Here is a 24148-nt window from a genome sequence, read left to right as displayed (position 1 = left end):
TGTATATTATATTTGTAGCTCTTGGCTCTATCCGTGTTCCTCGCAAATACTTTCTTTGTGAAATTATGAAAACTGAAGAAACGATCAGCATTCAACCGGTGTCCTGGAATGCATTCCAAGGCACTAAGACTGCAATATTTCATCACTTTATTGATTCACGGGCTACATCCAAATTGCCGTTTCTTACGGGCATGAGCTTGAAAAGCTAAAGAAGACTCTGGTTCTTTGAAGATCTATTTTAGCAGTCTTGTAACACCCATAATGCTTGCGCTATACTGCCTCGCCAGCCAGTTGATGTCTTATTATTAATGAAATACATTTGCCTCACACTGCGACGAGCTTCTTAACTGTGACAAAGCAGTTTTGCAGGTTCTACCTTCACCACTGCCACCCCATCCCACTCCCCCCCCTTCCTGCCGAGCTCCAGTTGCATGTCGTCCTTCACACTGGCCGCCCTGTTCCCGTTTTGTCGCACTCTCCCGCCGAAACGTCCAATTTGAGAATCCTGAAGGATGCCACCAGACGAAGTAAGAGAAATGGCCAACAGGTTGTACGCACACATACTGCCGTACGTACATACACACTGTCACTGACCTGGATATGTCGCAGGCTGATTTGCTTCTCCTGGCAATGAGGATCCTGACACCAGTCATCGTGTCACATTCAATTTACCGCTTCCACATTGCTTTTTCTGCACGCGTCAAACCTAATAATTACTCACTCGCCTCAGTCTGTGATTATAAGTCCGCCCCGATACAAGTGACACAGAGCACTTATGTATAAGAGTCTGTAGCAGCAGCTTCTTTGATAAATTGTGAAAATAATGATGGATTGGTACAAAATTCAAACGACCGTATTGACCGTGTTATCAACGTTTGTAAACACTAAGCAGCGGTATGCCTACAGGTGACATAAAAGTGATTGACTAATGCTGACTTGAAGGGAAATTATTTTAAAAATGTGTTAGGGTTTTGAGGTTTCAATTTTTTGTATATACTTCTGTCAAAAGAATCTAGATTAATCCAGTGCAACCACCAGAGAAGACTGTCTAAATCACAGGTGTCAAAGTCAAGGCCCGGGGGCCAGATCTGGCCCGCCACATCATTTTATGTCGCCCGTGAAAGCAAATCAAGCATGCCAAGTTCCATGATGCTTGCTAAAGTCTGAACCAAAATTTCAAATTGTCGTATGTAATCCACAATAACAGTCATTATTCTTGACTTCTGATTTTAAAACTAGTTATCCAGTTGTATATGTAATATGGGGAGGTGCTTAAACATTTATATGGTTTCCCAAAATTCATAACGGCCCTCCAAGGGAAACCGTAACTACAATGTGGCCCGCGACAAAAATGAGTTTGACACCCCTGGTCTAAATGATGTGGCAGGTCGGATCTGGCCCCCGGGCCTCGAGTTTAACACCTATGTTCTAGAATTTACCCAATCTCACTTACCCAAAGAAACATGTTATGCAAATCCAAAAAGTAGGTGGAAAACATCAAAATAATGATTCATTAGAATCATGCGGCAACTTTTAAGTAACTCAAGAACGATTCAGTAGGGCACAGGTTGGCCACCAGCTGATGGGATTTGACAGTGAACAGCAGCGTGATAGAAGAGTCCAGTGAAAGTCCAACATGCAGGGGTGGACATAATTCGTGTTTTTTGTGAGACTACATCGCTCTTTTCCCCAACATGTCACAATTATCCCAGCGTGAAGGTGCTACCTGGGGCCTATTCTGAGCCCGGATAATCAGCTTACCAGGTTGAACACAGTCTCCACGACGTCTCGGTTGGAAACTTCCCCAACTTCCATGAGGCCGTCCAACACGGCGAATTTCATCCGGATACCTCGGATGGGCACAGCGGGGTTGAGCGGCAAGGTGCCCGGCGTGGTTTCCTCGCTCGCCATTGCTCAAGGTGGGACCCGCAGGGCAGGTGGCGTCCACAGGTAAAGCCACCTGTTCAGCTCCAATGGCGGCGGTGAGAAGTCAAAAGGGGGAAAAATGAAGAAAGGGAGCGGAATTTATGTACCTCCCCTGGTTAGTTGGTGGCAGTCGATAAGCACATAAGCAAGAGTACGTCCCTCGCCATTCACGATAAATAAAGTCAAATAAAGTACAAAGAGTGTCGCTCCGCGGTGGGAAATGCCTCCGCGAACTACTCCTCTTCTTTTAGTCCGTAACTTGATAGCCCGCAGGCGGATTAATGCCGTCCAAAGAAAAAAAAGGGCGAGGTGAGGTGAAAGGGTCGCGGGTAGCAGGTAGAACCACGGCGAGCCCTTCGCCGACGTTCGCGTCCTCGAAAAGCGACCAAAGAGGAGCCACTTTACAACCGGCGGAAGTTGCTATTGTCATGGAGTCCGCGCACTTGACAGGTAGCGGCGCCAAACTCTCGAAGCTCGGACAAACGCTGACTGCCACCGCCTCAGGCGGAGGGGTCGGAGAAGGAGCAGTGTGGGAGGTGGTGTCCGGTGGCCTCGACGAGCCCAGAAAGTGCACTCAAGCCGGCCTAAGAGAGTGAAGCGTTCGCCCAGCTGCTCGCAGCGCCCACCTTTCGCTTCCTGATTTCGCTCCCCGGTAGCTTTCAGACAGTCACCGCCATGACAGTGGAAGCCCTCGAGTGAGGACGTTTGCGCATGCGCGGCGACGAGTAGTGAGTTGGAGAGGGCTGATTCCGCTCCAGAGGTGGCGGGCGAGGCAGGTGCGCGCGGCTCAGGTGGACGGACGCGGTCGACACTCTTTAACCTCGTCCTTTTGTCACCATTTAAATGTTCAAATGTGTACTTTGTGCCACTTCCCATAGGAGGAGGAATGAGATGTGTATCGAAATGAGATCGTGACTTGGCAATCCAGCGTTTACGACAACACTAACCCCTCGTCAATCGCGGGGGTTATGTACCAGACCATCACTGTAGAAAGTGAAATCCGCAATGTAGAAATGTCGTATTTTACTCCATTCTCGGCGTGTTTTATAACATGAATGGCACTGCAAAAAAGTCTTCACTAAACACACTTTAAAACAATACAAACACATTTAAACACATACTATAGTGAAAGAGAGCAATGTATAGCATTATAATATGGTACAAGTAGTGTTTCAAAAATAGAGTAGGAGCTGTAATAAAGGCAGCATAGAACTGGCTTGAGTGTAAGTTCTGACGCGTCACTTTTCTAACCCTTTTGTGTTGAAAGCAATTCTCCGACAAGTCACTGCAGCGGCAGTATCCCACCATCACTGTATTTTACATAAAAGGCTCTGATAAAGCAGGCTCTCATAAACTAAAAGGCAAAAATACGAGTGATGGATAAACATGCCTCTGTGAATGATTGAAGGACTTGGGCCAGTTCTAAAAATATTTTCATGAATCGTCAGTTACAGTGACCTCTCCTGGCGAAAAAGTAAACCCGTATGTTCAAAAACGTCATTGATGGTGAATGCGTGTATTTATTGTGTTGTTCGTGAGAGAATGCCGGTGGGTGGGGCGGTGTCATCGTGTGGGTGTGCTTTTGTAACTATGGCTGAGGGTGATAGGTCAGATGGGCAACACACAGATTTTTACTGAAGTGCATTTCATTATGTTATGGGGTGCATAAAAATATATTTTGCTCATTGGAACAGGTGAGGGTAAACATTTTAATGGTTCAGCCAGTAAGCGATTCTGCTCTTCTCATCCAGCGGTGGATCAGTCATGTACCGCTGCACCAGTAGCATCCGTGATGGCTGCGGATCACCTAATTTATCAATCATCTGACCTGATCGTGAAACAGTCAGGTGATTGATTCAAAACAATTAATCAGTTGCTGCTTCTGACGTAAGTCAAGTGATTTGAAGCAAGGTTTGAAGCAGTGGTTCTATCTAAAGAATTGGAGTTTGAAGTTTGTATTGAAGTTTCAGTGTTGACCTGCTGTCAATATACAAAACACTGTTTACAGCAGTAATTCATGTGTGGGCACATAGTGGACCGTTGACTCATCACCTGGCATCACCAGACCAACTGGAGAGCGAATAAATCCACATGTATTGTATTGTTTCCGCACTGTTAACCTTTGTGCTGACACGACTTACCAAGGGTATCAAACTCAATCGTACAGGGGACCAAAACTCATAGCATGTTTTAGGCCATGGGACAAACAGGATAAACATTTTGAACAGACTAAAACAAAAAAAAATTGAAAATAAATATGAATTGGAACAGACATGATACAATATTATTCCAATATAAATCGATTTCAACTTAAAAGCATTTAAAATCTGTTGCTCTACGTTAAAAAAAATCGAGAATCTCAAAATGATACCAATTTCAAACATGCGCTACGAATTGCCACATGGATCCCACAGACCAGTACCTGTGAAAGCAAAGACATAAACAATTGATACAGCAAATCTGACACACCCGCTGCGTGCCTCCAGAGACGTTAAGCTATCGGGGGCAAAGTGTCAGCGCATTCCATGTATGGAGAAGGCATGAAAACCAGAATAACAAGGATACCTACCTGTGTTGTATACAGTTGCAGTTGAGTAAGTCTACTTTGAAACATAAACCCTAGTTCTAAACCCGACATTGAAACCCTAACCCTAGTTTTAAACCCTATACTTTCAAACCCTAACTCATGTTCCCAACTCTAGCCCTATTTTAACCCCCCTTTTTTGAAACCCTATACTGTACCTAGTATTAAACCCTATATGCAAACCCTTAACCCTAATTTTAAACCTTGTAAACCCTACCCCTAAGCTTAAACCCATCCATCCATCCATCCATTTTCTAATCAGTTTATCCTTACAAGGGTCGACGGCGTGCTGTAAACTAGAATCCTGAATCGAGAATTATTTTACAATCGAATGCACGTACATTGGTTTTGATGGAAAACTTGCCCCCAGCAATGTGGCGGTCGCGTAGGCCCGTCGCCGGTACAGCCTGTGCCCTCGAGTAGGCGTCACGAGAGGACGTCACAAAAGCGTCCCTCGATCTCGTTCTCTCTAACTCTCGCGCGATTTTCTCCTTTCCTCCTCTTTCACTCCCTGTAGCCAACATGGCAGTCGGCAAGAATAAGAGGCTGACCAAAGGCGGCAAAAAGGGTGCCAAAAAGAAGATGTAAGTACGAAATACAGATAGTAGTGTATTAAAGAACCTGTTCACTTCAGTTCGCGACCGAAAACTCACTAAAACATTACCGGATGAGCGCGATATTTGGCGGATAAGTAAGGCTTCGGCTACTGTGGTCGTTGCGGCCCTGTGTCGTTCGAGCTTCGGCTTGAGGTTTTCTTTTGCCGTGTCCGTGGATGCATTTGGTTTAAATATTGGTTAATTTGGTAACTAACTTATTTATTGGCCGCGTAGTGATAATGAGAAGTTGGGTTAATCGTTTTGCTGGGTTTGACACGTTTATCTCATTTCCTGAAGCTAACTCATGTTAGCACGGAGTTAGTCGGCGTCACATTTACTTACGAGTTGTACGTGTAATACATAATCTGCACATTTGTGAGTCTTAAACAGCAACTGTTGAATTGATATGCTGTGGAATTAATTGAAATGTGAGACTTGCAGTCGGAATGAATTGCACCGGTGTAATGTAAGAAACAGGTGAACACATGTGTTTGGCAATTATGCGATAATTCAGGAATATCAAATGTTTTGACGAATGGAATGGTGTGTAAAGGCAATTCAATGTGCAAGGAGGTAAATATGAAATGCCTGCATTAGTTGTTTGGGTGTTCTGAACTTGAAACATGGAAAGTAGTAATTTAATAATTCATTGAAGAATGAAACGGAGATGGATGAGGGAAGGAGATGGAAGTGTCGTCTAATCATTTTTGTTGACAAAGAAGCACGCTAACTAGCTCGATCGAGGTATTGATTGTATTGTTTGGGTTATCCACACAGGGGTGTATGCCCAGCTCTTGTGAAATATCACTTTTCCCCTAAAAACATGTTACTCTCTGAAGGACCAAAAAGAGATGTGTAACATGAAGGCCTATAGCAACATCGTCTGTACTTGGTTACAAACATGCAGTATTTACCTGTTTTGGAAAACCACAAAATCTTCTCGGTACATAGGCAAGGGGAAAGAAATTGAAGCTTTGCAACGTGACTTCCAACAGTTTCAAATACAAAGCAATTGCAGTTTCGAAAAATAACACAAGTGCAATGTTGACCCCATAGCAGTTGTGATGATATCAGCTTTTAGAGATGGAAGTGACCCAAAATTAGATAAAAGTTGCAGCTGCAAAATTTTTCTGCAGAATAAAAACAAACTGTCAATGTGTCATTTCTTTCAGTGTGGACCCTTTCTCCAAGAAGGACTGGTACGATGTCAAGGCGCCAGCCATGTTCATCATTCGCAATCTTGGCAAGACCTTGGTCACCAGGACTCAGGGAACCAGTAAGCCTGTTTTTGTTTTGGGTTTTTTTTCTCCTCTATTGCTGAATATTACATAGACCCGGGGGATATATGTCAAAAGTGCAACCTCGGTTTAATCAATCAAAACATTTTTCCACATGCGTTTGAGAGATTATCACATGTACATGCCAGAAATTCCTGCATCGATTGAAATGTTTGTCTGCCTCTTGAGCCTCCTTGACCGGTTTCCTCCTTGTGGTTTTATCCATTTTGAGTCATGCTACCCTTCACCGCATTCCAATTGATCCCATGGCAATGATATTGTATCTTTTTCCTGGCTGATACCATTGAAATAATGAGATGAGATCTTTCTCACACTGAAAATTCTCTACGGACCATGGCTTTTGCTGGAAGATGACAGAAATGTTACGGAACCAAGGAGCAGCGTCGTTACTGATACCTTGGCCCGTATCTACACACTGTGCAGTTAGCAATCAAGCTATGTCTACAACCTGGGAAAAAAAATGTCTTCCCCTAACTCATGTTTTGTGTTATTTAGGATACAGCGGCAAAACGTAATGTCGTGGCTACACTTTAGTGTGGCTTGGAGATGGGGTTTTTTTCTTCCCTGTTTAGCTACATTGACTAAGGCTTCGTGAACCCAGTTCCAACTCTGGTTTTCAATAACATATGACCTTGTTTATTTGTTTTGAGAGGCAAATTATGACAACTTGTTTGGGTCCCAAATTACTGTGTGATTAATGCCATGTTCCTGCCTTTTTTTTTCCTCACCGTGGAGTATTCACTCGTCACCCAGATGACTCCAAACTTTTTATAATACCGGCTCTGCCGTGTCATTTATACTCTCCCAGGAATCGCCTCAGACGGTCTGAAGGGTCGTGTGTTCGAAGTGAGCCTTGCCGACCTGCAAAACGACGAGGTGGCCTTCCGCAAGTTCAAGCTGATCACGGAGGACGTGCAGGGCAAGAACTGCCTCACCAACTTCCACGGCATGGACCTGACCCGTGACAAGATGTGTTCTATGGTCAAGAAGTGGCAGGTAACTTTTTTTTTTTTTTTTAAGTTGAATGGCCACTTTTATATTTCTGTGACTCTTTGAGTCTCTTACAACCAGATGATGCACTTGACACTATGTTCGGTGGTCACTTTCCTTCGAGGACCTTGTGTTTGAAGCTTCTCGCGCGCGAGGGTTCTCAGTGGGTCGTGGCCACTGAACTTGCTGTCAGCAGCAGGTTACAATTGAGATACAAACAAATAGCACGTCAGCCATCACCAGGCACCGCACTTGCAGACTAGCTGATTGTTGTCCCGTTAACAGCCAACTCTGCCCCTCTTTCGCTGACTCCCACGTCACTCAGCAGGCCAGGACCCATGTTTTAAAGCCACACTCATGCTTATAGTTTTGTCCAAATAGTTTGTGATGTAATGTATAGAAAAGTCGATTCAAGAATCAAAATACTCGATCATTGCAGCCGTGTCATAGTCCCTAAACATGAGGGCGTTTCGGTGTTTCCTCAGACCATGATCGAGGCCCACGTGGACGTGAAGACCACGGACGGCTACCTCCTGCGTCTCTTTTGCGTGGGCTTCACCAAGAAGCGCACCAACCAGATCCGCAAGACCTCGTACGCCCAGCACCAGCAGGTGCGCCAGATCCGCAAGAAGATGGTGGAGATCATGACCCGCGAGGTGCAGACCAACGACCTGAAGGAGGTCGTGAACAAGCTGTGAGTGGCTCGTAGTTGAGGCTTCGGCGTTGTTGCCATCCCTCATTAAACTGACATTTTGGCGTGTTTGTTTTCCCCCTTCCAGGATCCCTGACAGCGTTGGCAAGGACATTGAAAAGGCCTGCCAGTCCATTTACCCCCTTCACGATGTCTACGTCCGCAAGGTCAAAATGCTGAAGAAGCCCAAGTTTGAACGTAAGACTTGATTTCTCAAACTGAATCCCCATCTAGCTCATTCACAGTTGATGCCAGAGTTTTGGATGCACCTCCAAACGGCGGGGTGATATTTCGGTAACAGTATGTATCGGCCTATCACAGCCCAGCCAACTGAACGTGCGTCCATCATCAAGTTGACTCGCTGGGCTTCGACAACCAGTTTTTAGTGCAGCGATGCAAAAGGAAATTCATATTACAGAAAAGGTCACATCACTTGTTTGGCAATATTTTGAACATTTTAAGTGGTTGGAATGTCCCGTCCCCCCCACACGCACACACACACTGGTTTGACATTGTTTTAAACTAACCTGGTTTATTGTGTCTTGGATCATTACAAAATGCTTCGGTGTTGGGCATGTTTCTAATTTGATTAGCATACTAGATGTGAAGAGATTTGAAGTGCCGTTTTTGACAATATATTGAAAGGCGTTAATTTTTTTTCAAGGGTGTTTATAATAGGGGGATCTGCGCGTGCCCAGAGCTAGTCCTTTATGCTTTTTTTTTAACCATCTCAATTTAAATTAATGATGTCTTGTCCACTGGTTGTTAAATGCCCATGTTCCTCCCACAGTGGGCAAACTGATGGAGCTCCACGGCGAGGGCAGTTCAAGCAGCGCTGCCAAAGGATCCGGAGATGACACCGGAGCCAAGGTAGAGAGGGCCGACGGTTATGAGCCCCCCATCCAGGAGACCGTCTAAAAATAAATGCCCTGACAGATTTAATAATTAAAAAATGTAAATGACCAACCTTGGACTTGTCTTGTGTCATTGCTGTTCAATGAAAAGCACGAAACTCCAAATGTGTCAGCATACTTTTAAAAAGTACATTTCTTTTTAGTGGTCTTAAAAAAACATTTCTTTGTACTACAAATAAAATAGACTAAATGCTACCTGACAACAAGTTCGGTGGCTCCTGGAATTCTAGAGAAATTGTAAATTGTGGGCAATATGTTGCAATCCAATGACAAACCACCAGATAGCGCCAGTGTAAAACCTTTATTACAGAATTTATTAAAGAACACAATTCTAAATGTAATGCAGCAGAAAATATTCACTGATTTTAAATACTTCATTGCACAACAAGTACTTGAAGTTTGAGTCCGAACTTCAGAGCACTTGAACGTAGTTTTTAGGCACTAAGGCCCGTTTGCCCCTCAAGTCACCCAGGAACCATTCATCGTTGATTGACTCCAGGTTGGTGATGATGTCCCCGACCTGTATCAGAACCAGTTGTGCCATGTCAGAGTAATGCCAATGCTTTATTACACATTTTAAAATACTTTTTTGGGGGGGGGGGGTACCTGCAAAGAGAGCTCCTCATCGCAGTCTGAAATGAATTCGTACATGGCCCTTCCCTTCATTTCACCAGCTTCCAACTCATTAGTCAGCAGCTTTGGACCTGTTCATAATCCAAAATGTGGGTAAAAATGGTCAGTTACAATGGATGTAAACAATATGTTTTAAAATCCTGAAATCCATATAAATTCTTGATGGCTTGTTAAATCAATTAAAGAATATTTTAAATAGCAGCAGACGTAAGAAATTAGAATTGTTTGGGCCACTTGTTGCTAGGTAGAATTCGTAGGGCTCAATCAATTAATGCCTCTAAAATAATTAAAATCTACCGGGTATATATTTTTCATTTTAGCTGGAAGAGAGAGAAAGTGTTTGTTTTTTTTATCTTTTCCCTGAAGAGTCACAAAATCAGCATTTCATTCAGAGTTGTACTGCACGTCATACCCGTGCGACTCTCCACAAAAACCTTGGGAAAGATTCCTTCTTTGCCATTGAGTCTTCCGCAGCTCCATTCGGCGTCGACATGCCTGGTGACAAGAATGCAGTCGCCCCGCTTGAAAGACAGCTCATCCTCCGCATTTGCGTCAAAGTCATGTTGAGCCACTGCCCACTCTACAGAAGACTGAGGGGGCAACACAACAAAGTGTATTTACTGTTACTGACAACTTCTGTCCATTTCTTTTCTGAAAACAGTTATCAGTGCATGTTTTATGCCAGGATCCCTGTATGGAGTAATAAGAGCCTCTCAAAGAACAAACTATATACTGTTTGCATCAACCATTCAGAGAATATCTCAGTATCGGGAGTAAAAGGTTAGCTTTACATTTCGCTGCACATTTTGTCCTGATGGGCTCTGCTTTTATTGTTGAAAGTTGTGACAACATGATGGAGATGAATCTTTGAGTAGCCCTCACAGATATAAACCTTATAAGAGAACATGTATAAACAATTGTATTCTTAACAATGAAGTGCATGTATCACTTTTCCCAAACTTCTTGATACAACCATAGCGACACAAAAATGTGCAGTAGTGACAGAAAATAATGTGAGAACGCCGTGGGAAAAAAATTAATATTTTCAAGTTAGGTGCGCTTAGCGAGTGGCAGCGCAAGATGGTGGCCAGTGGTGTCACATCTTGCTACAGTGAGTAAGTGGCATTGTTAATTCTTTATAATAATTATTTCATAGAGGATAAAGAAGATATCCCAGTGAGTATTGTGATATAATTGGTGGACATGCGTTGTCCACCATTTGTGTTGAAAAAAATGCGTCCGTGCTAACGATTAGCATCTAGGATTTTCGGCATGTCAAACGAGCTTCATTGAAGGCAACATAGTTTGGTTGATTTAAATACAATCTGTAATTTTCTTTTGTTTAATTTGACAGTACATGTCAACTGGCAGTGACAGTTTGAGGCTTCTAATTGTTCACTATTTGCCAAACTGCTGCCTATTGTGAATTGAGTGTACATAACATACAACACCTGTATCTCAAGTTTGCGCTTGCAAGTCAAAAAAAAAAAAAATTTAAAATTGGCCTAAATGACAGCTTGTATCTCAAAGAACCCAGAAATGGAACCACTCAATGCAAGAAATCATTGTAAAAATAAATATGGGCTACCTGAGCCGGTTTGACCGCTTCTGGGTGATGACTGGCCATGCCTGGAGAAGTGACACAGAATTCAAAGTCACATACGTGGGAAAGTCTGAGTCATCGAAATGCAGAAGGACAGAAATAAATTTTCCAGAAAACAAACAATATTTTCTCTCCTATATTTCAGCTAAAAAGGATTCTATTTTTCACCCTGCTTTAATTTAACCAAAACACGCCCCTCACCCCCACATTAAACTATGTCTCTCCAAAATTTTAACTATACCACAACCCAGAGATAATTGAGCAAAATCCCAGCCACTGGAAATAACTAAAATATTTTGTTGTTTTTAGAAGAATTATGTACGTGCGTCTTCATTCAAAATTTAACCTTTCATGATAAAAACATTTACAGTATTTAAAAAAAAAAAATGTTACTTCTGTAATCTATATTGGACATAAACACCAAATCAGGAAGAAAGGCCGAAACAGTGCCACTTTTTTTATTCATGGTGCATTACTTCTTACCTGGTAATGCGACCCTGTTGGGATTCGTCATACCCTGGGGCCAAGTGGGCGTTGACGGCAGATCTTCAACGACTTCCACAAAATTGAGAGGGAAAATTCCAGAAGCGGCGCCCAACTGCCCGCGGGCCCACTCATCACCAACGTAGGCTTGCAGCCGGATCACGTCACCCTCCATGAACGACAACTCCTCCCCACTGTCGCCCTCGAAATCAAACCTAGTCATGCAAGGCTTGAACGTTTAGTCCTTTTTCTTGCTTGCCAGTTGGACTTGCAGCCTGCACAAACAACCACAGTCTCCATGTTTACGCATCCAAGGTCTGAGCCAGCATGAACAGTTACTTCAGGGGCACCGTTATGAACAAGCCCGATGCATCCTGCCTAGCAACATGCGACTTGGCAAATTTAACGCAGTGGCGTATTCAATTTTGTCTTCAGCAAGTTAATTCCATGCGTCATCAGATTCCGGTTAGATGAATGACTTGGCCATTGCCTAACATTTCACTTATTGGCCTCCAACAATACTTTTGCTTTCAAGATGTGGCTGTGTTCAAAATTAACCAGCTGCATTAAAATTCATGTTAAATGGAAATCAGCACACACCCGCCACCTTTTAAAGTAACTGTAAAAAATGTAAATGACCAACCTTGGACTTGTCTTGTTGTGTTATTGCTGTTCAGTGAAAAGCACGAAACTCCAAATGTATCAGCATACTTTTCAAAAGTACATTTCTTTTTAGTGGTCTTAAAAAAAACATTTCTTTGTACTACAAATAAAATAGACTAAATGCTACCTGACAACAAGCACCATGGCTCCTGGAATTCTACAGAAATTGTAAATTGTGGGCAATATGTTGTAATGCAATGACAAACCACCAGATAGCGCCAGTGTAAAACCTTTATTACAGAATTGGTAATCAAAAACACAACACACAATTCTAAATGTAATGCAGCAGAAAATATTAACTGATTTTAAATACTTCATTGCACAACAAGTACTTGAAGTTTGAGTCCGAACTTCAGAGCACTTGAACGTAGTTTTTAGGCACTAAGGCCCGTTTGCCCCTCAAGTCACCCAGGAACCATTCATCGTTGATTGACTCCAGGTTGGTGATGATGTCCCCGACCTGTATCAGAACCAGTTGTGCCATGTCAGAGTAATGCCAATGCTTTATTACACATTTTAAAAATATACTTTAGGGAGGGGGGGGGTAACCTGTAAAGAGAGCTCCTCATCGCAGTCTGAAATGAATTCGTACATGGCCCTTCCCTTCATTTCACCAGCTTCCAACTCATTAGTCAGCAGCTTTGGACCTGTTCATAATCCAAAATGTGGGTAAAAATGGTCAGTTACAATGGATGTAAACAATATGTTTTAAAATCCTGAAATCCATATAAATTCTTGATGGCTTGTTAAATCAATTAAAGAATATTTTAAATAGCAGCAGACGTAAGAAATTAGAATTGTTTGGGCCACTTGTTGCTAGGTAGAATTCGTAGGGCTCAATCAATTAATGCCTCTAAAATAATTAAAATCTACCGGGTATATATTTTTCATTTTAGCTGGAAGAGAAAGTTTTTTTATTTTTTATCTTTCCCCTGAAGAGTCACAAAATCAGTTATTCAATTTTGTCTTCAGCAAGTTAATTCCATGCGCCAGATTCGGGTTAGATGAATGACTTGGCCATTGCCTAACATTCCACTTATTGGCCTCCAACAATACTTCTTTTGCTTTCATGGTGACAAGAATGCAGTCGCCCCGCTTGAAAGACAGCTCATCCTCCGCATTCGCGTCAAAGTCATGTTGAGCCACTGCCCACTCTACAGAAGACTGAGGGGGCAACACAACAAAGTGTATTTACTGTTACTGACAACTTCTGTCCATTTCTTTTCTGAAAACAGTTATCAGTGCATGTTTTATGCCAGGATCCCTGTATGGAGTAATAAGAGCCTCTCAAAGAACAAACTATATACTGTTTGCATCAACCATTCAGAGAATATCTCAGTATCGGGAGTAAAAGGTTAGCTTTACATTTCGCTGCACATTTTGTCCTGATGGGCTCTGCTTTTATTGTTGAAAGTTGTGACAACATGATGGAGATGAATCTTTGAGTAGCCCTCACAGATATAAACCTTATAAGAGAACATGTATAAACAATTGTATTCTTAACAATGAAGTGCATGTATCACTTTTCCCAAACTTCTTGATACAACCATAGCGACACAAAAATGTGCAGTAGTGACAGAAAATAATGTGAGAACGCCGTGGGAAAAAAATTAATATTTTCAAGTTAGGTGCGCTTAGCGAGTGGCAGCGCAAGATGGTGGCCAGTGGTGTCACATCTTGCTACAGTGAGTAAGTGGCATTGTTAATTCTTTATAATAATTATTTCATAGAGGATAAAGAAGATATCCCAGTGAGTATTGTGATATAATTGGTGGACATGTGTTGTCCACCATTTGTGTTTAAAAAATGCGTCCGTGCTAACGATTAGCATCTAGGATTTTCGGCATGTCAAACGAGCTTCATTGAAGGCAACATAGTTTGGTTGATTTAAATACAATCTGTAATTTTCTTTTGTTTAATTTGACAGTACATGTCAACTGGCAGTGACAGTTTGAGGCTTCTAATTGTTCACTATTTGCCAAACTGCTGCCTATTGTGAATTGAGTGTACATAACATACAACACCTGTATCTCAAGTTTGCGCTTGCAAGTCAAAAAAAAAAATTTAAAAATTGGCCTAAATGACAGCTTGTATCTCAAAGAACCGAGAAATGGAACCACTCATAATGCAAGAAATCATTGTAAAAATAAATATGGGCTACCTGAGCCGGTTTGACCGCTTCTGGCTGATGACTGGCCATGCCTGGAGAAGTGACACAGAATTCAAAGTCACATACGTGGGAAAGTCTGAGTCATCGAAATGCAGAAGGACAGAAATAAATTTTCCAGAAAACAAACAATATTTTCTCTCCTATATTTCAGCTAAAAAGGATTCTATTTTTCACCCTGCTTTAATTTAACCAAAACACGCCCCTCACCCCCACATTAAACTATGTCTCTCCAAAATTTTAACTATACCACAACCCAGAGATAATTGAGCAAAATCCCAGCCACTGGAAATAACTAAAATATTTTGTTGTTTTTAGAAGAATTATGTACGTGTGTCTTCATTCAAAATTTAACCTTTCATGATAAAAACATTTCCGGTATTTAAAAAAAAAATCTTACTTCTGTAATCTATATTGGACATAAACACCAAATCAGGAAGAAAGGCCGAAACAGTGCCACTTTTTTTATTCATGGTGCATTACTTCTTACCTGGTAATGCGACCCTGTTGGGATTCGTCATACCCTGGGGCCAAGTGGGCGTTGACGGCAGATCTTCAACGACTTCCACAAAATTGAGAGGGAAAATTCCAGAAGCGGCGCCCAACTGCCCGCGGGCCCACTCATCACCAACGTAGGCTTGCAGCCGGATCACGTCACCCTCCATGAACGACAACTCCTCCCCACTTGCGCCCTCGAAATCAAACCTAGCCACGCATCTGGGACCCCTTAAAAAAAAAAAAAAAAGAGATGTAGGGTGGATATTAAAAGTCTACACCCCCTGTTCAAACGACAGGATTTTTTAGACAAATTATTTCTAAACTTTCTCCGCCATTATCCTATTAACCTGAACAACCCCATTGGAAAAAAAAGTATATAAAAGCAAGGATATGAAAAAATACAACCAAGATAATGTTGCACAAGTGTGCACACCCTCCTATAATTGGGGATGTGGCTGTGTTCAAAATTAACCAGCTGCATTAAAATTCATGTTAAATGGAAATCAGCACACACCCGCCACCTTTTAAAGTAACTGTGATTCACCTCAAATAAATTTTAGCTGTTCTAGGAGGCTGTCTTTTCCATGTCACAAAAACTGGAATTTAAGCACTAAAATAATTCTTTAAAGAAAAGAAAACTTACGTGACTATAGCAGAAAGTGGCTTTGGTTTCTTCTCGGGAGCAAATTTTGGTGGTGCATCCGACTAATTGGTGAAAGAGAACAATGATCATGCATTTGTACGATACTATTGATGAGGACTATCACTTACTTACCAGCACTTTGACAAAGTTAACTGGGAAGTAACCAGTGGATCCTTTACAAGTCCCCCTGTACCATTCACTGTCCACGCGCTCCACCATGTTGATGATGTCACCGGCCTTCAAGCCCAGCTCTCCTGGACCCTCTAACGTAACAAAAAAACACTACTTGTCAAATCCATATAATATATATTTTTTGATCAAGCACAGGTCACCTGATGTCAGAGTATTATTTCGGAGCAAGCAGTTAAAGTCAAATTTGTAGTCACTTGTAGTATTTCATTATTTGTGTAAATGTTTCAGCTAAAATGAAAAAATAAATTGATTAAAAACGGATGCTAATCTAACCGCGTCAAGGCTTTAGTTATCAAACCCTTTTTCGATACTTGCGATATCAATTTCCCAAAGCATCAAAGAAACTCGTGCTCTGAGTCATTCAAAATATTGTTACCTGGAGTGAAGTCATGCAAGGCTTGAACGTTTAGTCCTTTTTCTTGCTTGCCAGTTGGACTTGCAGCCTGCACAAACAACCACAGTCTCCATGTTTACGCATCCAAGGTCTGAGCCAGCATGAACAGTTACTTCAGGGGCACCGTTATGAACAAGCCCGATGCATCCTGCCTAGCAACATGCGACTTGGCAAATTTAACGCAGTGGCGTATTCAATTTTGTCTTCAGCAAGTTAATTCCATGCGTCATCAGATTCCGGTTAGATGAATGACTTGGCCATTGCCTAACATTCCACTTATTGGCCTCCAACAATACTTCTTTTGCTTTCATGTCATCATACATCAGCGCTGTGAAGCGCCGCCCATTGAGGTCTGAGAATTTGGCTGAGTATGAGCGGATAATCTTGCCTGAAAGACTTCAGAATTGCTCCTGTTGTTGTCAGCAGATACATCAGCAATAAATACAAGGGAACCAGTTCGACTGGCAGCCTAGCACATATTCTATCATAACTCCATCTCACCTGGAATGATAGTTCTTCGCTGTGGCTCCTGTTAGAGTCCGGGGCGGCGGATCCGTGCGGAAGCTTGTGGAAAGGACACACACACACACACGCACACACACAAAAAAAAAAAACGTCATTGGAAACACAATTACAGCAGAACGGACATGCTTTTTTCACCAATCTTCTCACAGTGTATTTGTCATAGAGACGATGGCCCTGGACAGGTCTGGGAGGCAGGAGGAACCCTTTGGTGGGCTTGGTGGCTTGCACGCTGGGTGGCGGCGGTCGTCCAGGACCAGGTTTAGCCGCAGGTGGGCGTGGCGGGAGCGGTTTTGTGATGCCTTGCCGCCTGAAGTTTCATGAAAAGGCATCACGTCAATTGTGAAATAGAAATGTTTTGTTTTTTTTAAGTGAGGTTTTTGCTTCCACTCACTGATTTGGCAGCGATGGAACCCTCTTGTCCTTTAACAATCCCTGCAGAGAATAATGAGGATTTATGCTCTGCGTGGCTTGTGTGTTGGTTCCCAGCCTAGCTATCGATTCAATGACATTCCAATGTCAACTGTAATGCACTGACCGACGAAGGTAGGCTTACCGGTACTTTGTTTAATTATTAATGAGTTCATAACCTCCTATTCAATGCGTACTGTACCTGAGTTGGGATGCTGGGTAAGGATTTTTGCCTGGGAATGGCTGCGGTGCCTGGAGCGCCGACAGGTTTCCGAGCAGGAAGTGGAGGAGGATCGCCCTGAAGACTCTCTGTGGCTGATGGGAGGTATCAGCTGTTGGGTTCCATGGTGCTTTGTTTGAATGCTTTGTATTTTAGCTAAGCGGGGGCTCACCAATTTGGCTGGGGACCCTGATAGTGGTGGGCCTTTTTGTTAAAGGTGGCCTCGCCTTGACAGGAGCCGGATCTGAGGTCACATGTCAATAAGTAAACATTAGTTTTAATCGCATCACAGCCCCGCGTAGTAAGCAATTTCGCCCGCTTTTGATAGCGAGGCCCCTGCTTGTTGCGCTAATCTTAGCCTTAAGACTATGGTCAAGATTTTTGTTGCATTCAGACACGTGGTTTGTTTACATCGAAACAAGGATAGTTTGTTTAAAGTTTTGGCTGTTGATTCCAATTGAAAGGCTATTTTCGAAATGGGATAGATTAGCTACTTTCACAACTCAAGTTATTGGTGATCTTGGATTAAATTGTTTTGTGGTCCTTTTACTCAGAGCGCATTTGAATTTGTTCATTTCGATAAAATGTAATCAAAGGACTTAAATATTTAAGGTGAATGACAAAAATCACTACAGGTGTTCTGATCCAAGAAACTGTCTCCATTGTCCGTGTTCCAATCTATTGATGACACACTCGAAGCTGAGTGGCCACTTTCATCTGACATCATCCCATTCCAAGCCTGACAACGCTTCGGAGCTAAATTTCAAATCCCACCCAATTCCGTTCCAATTCAAAACCAAAATTCGACTCACTTGGTGGAATGTGGGCATTTTCTTCATTCCTGGGCATGGCGGCGGAGTTGTGGTTGTTGATGTTGAGGTTGGGCTTCAGTGGTTCCTTTGGTGGCTTCACTGGCATTCTCGGTGGCAAGACTGGCGCCTCGTCGTGGATGCTGTAATCCCTGGTTAATACTGCCGGGCGTGAGCGCTGCGGGGGTCCGCCCTTTGTGAGCAGGGTCTCCAATTCTTCTCGCATGGGATTTCCAGCAAGTTTCTGGGGCGGCTGAGGTTTGAAAACCGCTGTCTGATCCTGGCTTGATACATATTGACTGTCCTGAACCAATACAGATCTGGAAGGTAGTGGAGGTTTAGCGGACACCGGTGGCTTTGCCGGCTTTCTAGGAAGAGGCTGTGGTCTGATCGGCTCGGAGGCACTCCCGTGCTCTGGGGCGAGCTGGCTCTCAAAGGCCTGGATCCTGGACTGGATGTTTCGCTGACTGTTCATCTCGTCATCAACTTGTTTCTCCGGATTTGCTCGGTCTCCGTTCGGACTAAAGACGTCCAGCAGCTCCTTCAGATACTCATTTGAGGAAATGTTAACCGCATCTGTGGGGAGCTCATCATCTTCAAGTTTGACCAATGTCTGAATGTTAGCTTCGGTCTGTTTTCTGGATTTTATGCGAGGAAGCGGGACAGGTCTGGGTTCTAAGGTGGGAACAGAAAGAGTTGTCGCACTCGGGCTTGGGTCAGGTTGCGCAGGTGTTTCCCAGTGGACGGTGACTGATCTTTTGTACCGATCTCCTGAGTCCCGTCTTTCTTGTGACTTGTGTGGACCACTTTCAGAAGAACCTTCAGGTCTGAGCAAGGATGGTCTTGGCGGTTTTTGCGGCTTTTTACCTGAAGAAGAATCACAATCAGGAAGGGAACAAGATTAAAATACATCCCCAGTGCAACATCCATTGGTATTACCGGGTGATTTTTCCCTGACGGGGTCAGTCTGTGTGGAGCAGGTCGTGGTGATACAGGGAGAAAACCGTCGGGGAGCCGCGGTGGGCGGAGCAATGTGCTCCTCTCGGGTCTTTTCTTGAATCACCTGGTCATAGGACGGTGGGGGCTGAGTCGTGGAAAACAGAAACATTAGCAAGACCGTTTCTAAACTTGTTTTCATTTGAAATACCACGGAATCAAAACTCCCAAAGTCCCAAAGACAGGTATCCCTAAGAGCCACCATTTAAGGTCGTCAAGAAGCCACCAAAGTTTTTACAACCTTTCTTCATGACATCATTTGTAGCAATACTAGTCCACAAAAATATGATAAAATCTTATCTAATTAGTTACTTTGAAGTTGTACTTAAGTGGAATGTCATCAAGGTAGGTTGGTTACAGAGGATGCTCAAAAGTTACAATTCGGAATTAAACCAAAATTTCTACAGCCTTCCTCACGTGAACATTATAAAGACCCAAGCTAAACCAAACCTGGATGCCTGCGGACCAGCTGGATTGAGGGTCGGAAGAAAAAACCACGGGCGATGCTGAGAACCATTTGTTGTCATCCGAAGGTTCGCCGGCGATAATACTGATCTCTGGTTGCCTACAAAAACACAACACACCATTCAGTGCACCAAAACCCACAGAGCATCGGTTCAAAATGATATAATCTAGCAAGTAGCTCCTCCATTTGTCAAGTAAAGGACTTTTTAAATACCTTGGGTCTCTCGTGTTGTCACTCAAAGAGTTTGACCTAGTTGTGAATCAACTTACCTGGAATGCAAAAGATCTGCTTTGCTTCTGTCAAGATGATCTGCGAAGATGAAAAGAGTGTGTTTTTTAGTCATGTTGTGTTGCCAGGAAAGACTGCCGTCTCTATTTGAAGTAATTATTATCTGTTAAAAAAACAGTTTAATTCTTTTTATTTTGATTTCATGATGTTATGATGTATGTTTTTTATAAAGTACACTATTGTGGAGCACTATTTTTCCTCATTAAAAAAAACACTATACAACATTTTTTTGTTTTTTGGGAAGGCTAGAAACGATTTATGGCATTGCCATTCATTTCAACTGGATATGATGATTTGAGTGTTTTGTAAGCGTGGTGACGGGAGAAATTCAACTCTTATCTCAAGACGTCAGTGTATTTAACTTTCATGTTAGGTTGACACCATCATGTCATCAGCCTGTTGTTCGTCATGCGCACATACCATCATCTGTTTTGGAAATGTTGTGACTCGAAAATTGTGGTCAGACATTTGTAAGTTTATCTTGAACAGCATCTTTAACTTTGAACTTTCTTGACAGCATGTGGCTTTTCTTTTTTTTTTTAAATAAATTATTAGATTTGAAAAAGAATACTATCTGATTAATTTTATGATGGCGGTAGGGTGATAGCGTGGTCGTGGGTTTGAATCCGGCCTCAGCCTTCCTGTGTGGAGTTTGCATGTTCTCCCCGTGCCGATGTGGGTTTTCTCCAGGTACTTTGGTTTCCTCCCACATTCCAAAAACATGCATGGTAGGTTGATTGAATACACAAAACTTTTAAATTGTGCTGCTATTTTATATTTAAGATACGCGGCATTTTTTAAATCTATCGATCTATCTTCATTGTTCCTGTGTGTGTGTGTATATTGTTGAGAGATTGTTAACTAAAGATTTGTTAAAAAAAAAAAAAAAAAATTAAAAGTACCGTAAGTACGCCATCCTGTTTTCCAGTCATTGGGATTAAAAATTAACACATGGATTCAAAAGAGACCTGATGACTATCTAAAAAATTGATAGAGAAAGTCCAAATGTCAAACTGAAAGCACTCATGCGGCATAAAGCAGATGCAACCATTTTAGTTCAAGAACGATACTTTTGAAATCCACATAAAAAGCACCTGTCACATCTGCAACTTGTTTCTTGCTTTTACTCACCTTCTTCAACGACACCGGTGTCCTTTCGTTTTTCAGCCTGACAAAGCTTTCAAGGTACCACAACTTCCTTGTTTACATATGAAAGAAAGAGGTCCTTTTACACCCACGGGCGCACCACACCTTGCACCTCAAGGTGGGATTACCTGCCGAGGAGCTATATGAACTACAATTAAGTCCACCATTAACAGCGTGTTTCCATTCAAATCCTCTTTTGACGGATGACCTAGTAAGACTGAATAGGTTTGTGCCAGCGCGCGCGCGTGTGTGTGTGTGTGTGTGCGTGTGTTTGTGGTGTACCTGTGACAAAAGGCACAAAAGTCACACACCCACAATCACCATGTTGCACCAATCACATTAGGTGGAATGCGGTCTGTCAGGAAGTGGAGCCCATGCCACATGACAATGCCAGAGTAGAAAAAGGTTTCACATCAAAAGATGAGCAAGTACAACATCAAATGGTGGGGGGGTTAAAATTATAAGAATTCAAAAAAAGAGAACGCCTGGCAAAAGCAAAATGAATAAATGAGAATTAAAACTTGAAAATTTGCCAGAAATTTGGTGACATACATACATACATACATACACACACAAAATTGGATCTTGCAAAAAATATGAAAGAATTGCATGCATGAGCCTACCATGCACGTTTTTGGAATTTGGGAGGAAACCGGAGTACCCGTAGAAAACCCACATTTTTACAATTTGACAAAATGCAGGTAAGCTTACACCTGCGAAAAAAAAAAAAAAAGATTTGCTCAAAATTTGAAAAAAAAAAAAAAGAAAAATACAAATCAAAAAATTAAATTAAAAATGGACTTGGTAAACAAATCCCTAAGATTGGATAGTCCTATTGTAAAAATACTAACAAACAATCACATTCTCCAAAGTTTACAGTAATAATTCACCTATTGACCAAATTTGGCAAAAATGACAACTGAAAAAAAAATCCTTTAAATTTCATGAAAAGTTGGCAAAAAAATGACAAAAAATCCTAAACTTATCACCTCGGGCACATGAGTTTTGTAATGTGTACATTATTTCAAAGATCTAAATGTAAACAGTTGAATTAAATTCAGCTCCTCTGGAAAAAAAAATAAAAAATCCAAACTTAAACAGATACCGTTTAGCTTAATTTAACCTTGAACCAAGCTTGTACAATGTCCATTTCTCATTTGCAATGTTTCTATATCTTCCGAAACACAAAAGTGAACCAGAGTGTATGTATAAACTGTAACGTGCCTTGATGTTTTTGTGTGAGTGGATACTAGCCCACATGGTCTGTGAAGCCGCTGAGGTCAGCAGAATACCCACCCCCCGCCCCCCCCATCACAACTGCCTCTGTGCCACTCCAACATATGCACACATGCTGACATTTTATACATGCTTTGGACCACAACAGGCGCACGGCAGCTGCACAACAAACCACCTGCCTGTTTCGTTAAACTCACAGTATTTAATCAGACAAATATTTGTTTCATGAGCACACTCGTAACTATAAATGCTTTTATCTCAAATTATATTTCCCCATTGAAATGAATGGAAATGCCACTAATCCGTCCCTGCATTTATTTAAAATAAGGAGTAATAAGTTAACATAGAGTAAATTGAGTAGAATGTCGTTAATTAAAGAGTTTGAACATCATGATTTAATGCTGCAATCTAATTAATTGTGATGCTCCTTCTGGTGTGCCTGCCTTGGCCATCGAGAGACAGTCATGCAGACACGAAGGAAGAAGAATAGTCGCCTGATTCTTATTCTAATACTACCGTAAGTGCCTCTGTAAAACACTGTAGTATAAATCATTTTTGTTGAGGATAAAGAAGAGATGCTTTTTTGAGTTATCTTGTTATTGATGGACCTGTTGCACCTTTGTGTTTTAATATATTAGTTGCTTCTAAAACCATGACTGTCGATGCTAACTGTTACCATGTGGCGTTTTACATTTTTTGTTAAGATTAAGCAAAGCAGATTTCCCACAAGGACAAAGCTTTTTTTTTTTTAATATACAAAGTGTAATTCTCTTTGTTTGATGTTTTTTGAGACAGTTAACTGCTTGAAGCCTCTTTATTTTGATGAACTGTTCATTACCTGCAAAAGTGCGTATTATCGTGGCTTCACGGGCATTATACAGTGCTCGTATCTTAAGTTTAAGATCACTTGTAAAAAAATACTTTTTACTATTACAGTCAATTTGAGTTCTAAATCTAATCAAGCTTGTAATGCCAACCTACCTGTTGCTTGGTGGATGACATGGTGAATTTCAGGACGCTCCTCTTCTTGCTCATGCCTCACTTCTGCCATTATGAGTTACAACAATGAAGAACAAGAAAGAAGTCATTACAAAGGCAATTATTTCGATAATGAAGCATGTGTTCTCCTGAGAGAATGTGAGTTTGTCTCCGCGGCGGACAGAGTGGTCCTGCCAACTGCAGCACTTTGTGTGGGTGGGACACAGTCAACATGGACCCCACCCCACACTACCACTGAGGCATAGTTTTGTTTTACAAGTTTTAAAATACCAATCAATTACCTACTGTAACTGTAATACTACGCGGTACCCTACCACACCAGTTTATGATATGATACCACGTGATCAGAACATACCATGTCCATACACAGTGCTAACATACCATAGCCTTTTTTAGTCCTGTATAATCATAATGAACTATACCTGATCACAATACCATACCACACCATACTGTACCAAATTACTTTTCTGCACCAAGTGACCCTCTGTACAAGCGTAATAAAGTTTGGAGAGGTATTTGTATAACCACTGTAATTGTAGTTATATTATATACAGTAGTACTATAAAAGTGGTTTGTGTACCACGAATTTTACTCGAGGGTCCCTCTAGTGGTTTGCTAATAAATCAATGTCAAAATATGCTTCAGTTGTGTTTAACTTTGAAGTTAAATACAATTGCATTGAAAACTTCATACATGTTTATTTTTTACATGTTTTTAGTTATAAATGAATGAGCATTTTTTTAATTGAATCATTACTTAGATACAATTTTTCCTAAAAAA

The 24148-nt window shown here is 41.9% G+C and overlaps 3 protein-coding genes and 1 long non-coding RNA gene across 5 annotated transcripts in view; 2 read left to right on the top strand and 2 right to left on the bottom strand.

The window, feature by feature from the left end:
* Positions 1–2608, bottom strand: part of lrba (LPS-responsive vesicle trafficking, beach and anchor containing) — a 180274-nt gene extending 177666 nt beyond the window's left edge. The window contains exon 1 of the mRNA XM_019861882.1: positions 1762–2608. Coding sequence (XP_019717441.1) covers positions 1762–1911 — 150 coding nt within the window. The 5' untranslated portion in view covers positions 1912–2608. The remainder of the gene's footprint in view (positions 1–1761) is intronic.
* Positions 2609–2648: 40 nt separating this feature from the next.
* Positions 2649–4682, top strand: LOC109511117 (uncharacterized). 2 transcript variants are annotated; one of them, XR_002167250.1, is made up of 3 exons: positions 2649–2717; positions 3678–3773; positions 3935–4682. It is a non-coding gene; the product is annotated as an uncharacterized LOC109511117 (long non-coding RNA). The 2 variants fall into 2 exon arrangements; XR_002167249.1 differs by having other exon boundaries at positions 3678–3813.
* A 285-nt stretch (positions 4683–4967) lies between these two features.
* Positions 4968–9055, top strand: rps3a (ribosomal protein S3A). The gene is made up of 6 exons (XM_019861889.1): positions 4968–5094; positions 6279–6382; positions 7213–7400; positions 7880–8088; positions 8174–8283; positions 8876–9055. The coding sequence occupies exons 1-6, from the start codon at positions 5033–5035 to the stop codon at positions 9001–9003; spliced, it is 801 nt and encodes a 266-aa protein (XP_019717448.1). The 5' UTR covers positions 4968–5032; the 3' UTR covers positions 9004–9055.
* A 280-nt stretch (positions 9056–9335) lies between these two features.
* On the bottom strand, positions 9336–23420 carry sh3d19 (SH3 domain containing 19). Its single transcript, XM_019861730.1, has 21 exons — positions 23351–23420; positions 19969–20008; positions 19684–19798; positions 19177–19321; positions 18241–19104; positions 17601–17672; positions 17411–17523; positions 17192–17232; positions 16948–17107; positions 16777–16839; positions 16258–16324; positions 15822–15952; positions 15690–15751; positions 15039–15274; positions 14543–14583; positions 13406–13545; positions 11719–11933; positions 11221–11261; positions 10045–10222; positions 9606–9703; positions 9336–9519 (listed from the first exon to the last, which is right to left on the bottom strand). The coding sequence occupies exons 1-21, from the start codon at positions 23418–23420 to the stop codon at positions 9412–9414; spliced, it is 3000 nt and encodes a 999-aa protein (XP_019717289.1). The 3' UTR covers positions 9336–9411.
* Positions 23421–24148: the final 728 nt, after the last annotated feature.

The sequence above is a fragment of the Hippocampus comes genome, unplaced genomic scaffold (genome assembly GCF_001891065.2).
Source record: "Hippocampus comes isolate QL1 unplaced genomic scaffold, H_comes_QL1_v1.1 scaffold7, whole genome shotgun sequence".
NCBI lineage: Eukaryota > Metazoa > Chordata > Actinopteri > Syngnathiformes > Syngnathidae > Hippocampus > Hippocampus comes.
Note: the sequence above shows the minus strand (reverse complement) of the source record. Positions and strands in the feature narration are given on the sequence as shown.

Excerpts from the sequence above, each read along its gene's own strand:
- sh3d19 (XM_019861730.1), bottom strand. The coding sequence starts at position 23,420 with ATGGCAGAAGTGAGGCATGAGCAAGAAGAGGAGCGTCCTGAAATTCAC. Across the intron at positions 11,262-11,718 it reads CAACAGGGTCGCATTACCAG|GCATGGCCAGTCATCACCCA; the intron begins GTAAGAAGTAAT and ends TCACTTCTCCAG. Across the intron at positions 9,520-9,605 it reads ATGAGGAGCTCTCTTTGCAG|GTCGGGGACATCATCACCAA; the intron begins GTACCCCCCCCC and ends GTTCTGATACAG.
- rps3a (XM_019861889.1), top strand. The coding sequence starts at position 5,033 with ATGGCAGTCGGCAAGAATAAGAGGCTGACCAAAGGCGGCAAAAAGGGT. Across the intron at positions 5,095-6,278 it reads AAGGGTGCCAAAAAGAAGAT|TGTGGACCCTTTCTCCAAGA; the intron begins GTAAGTACGAAA and ends CATTTCTTTCAG. Across the intron at positions 7,401-7,879 it reads CTATGGTCAAGAAGTGGCAG|ACCATGATCGAGGCCCACGT; the intron begins GTAACTTTTTTT and ends GTGTTTCCTCAG.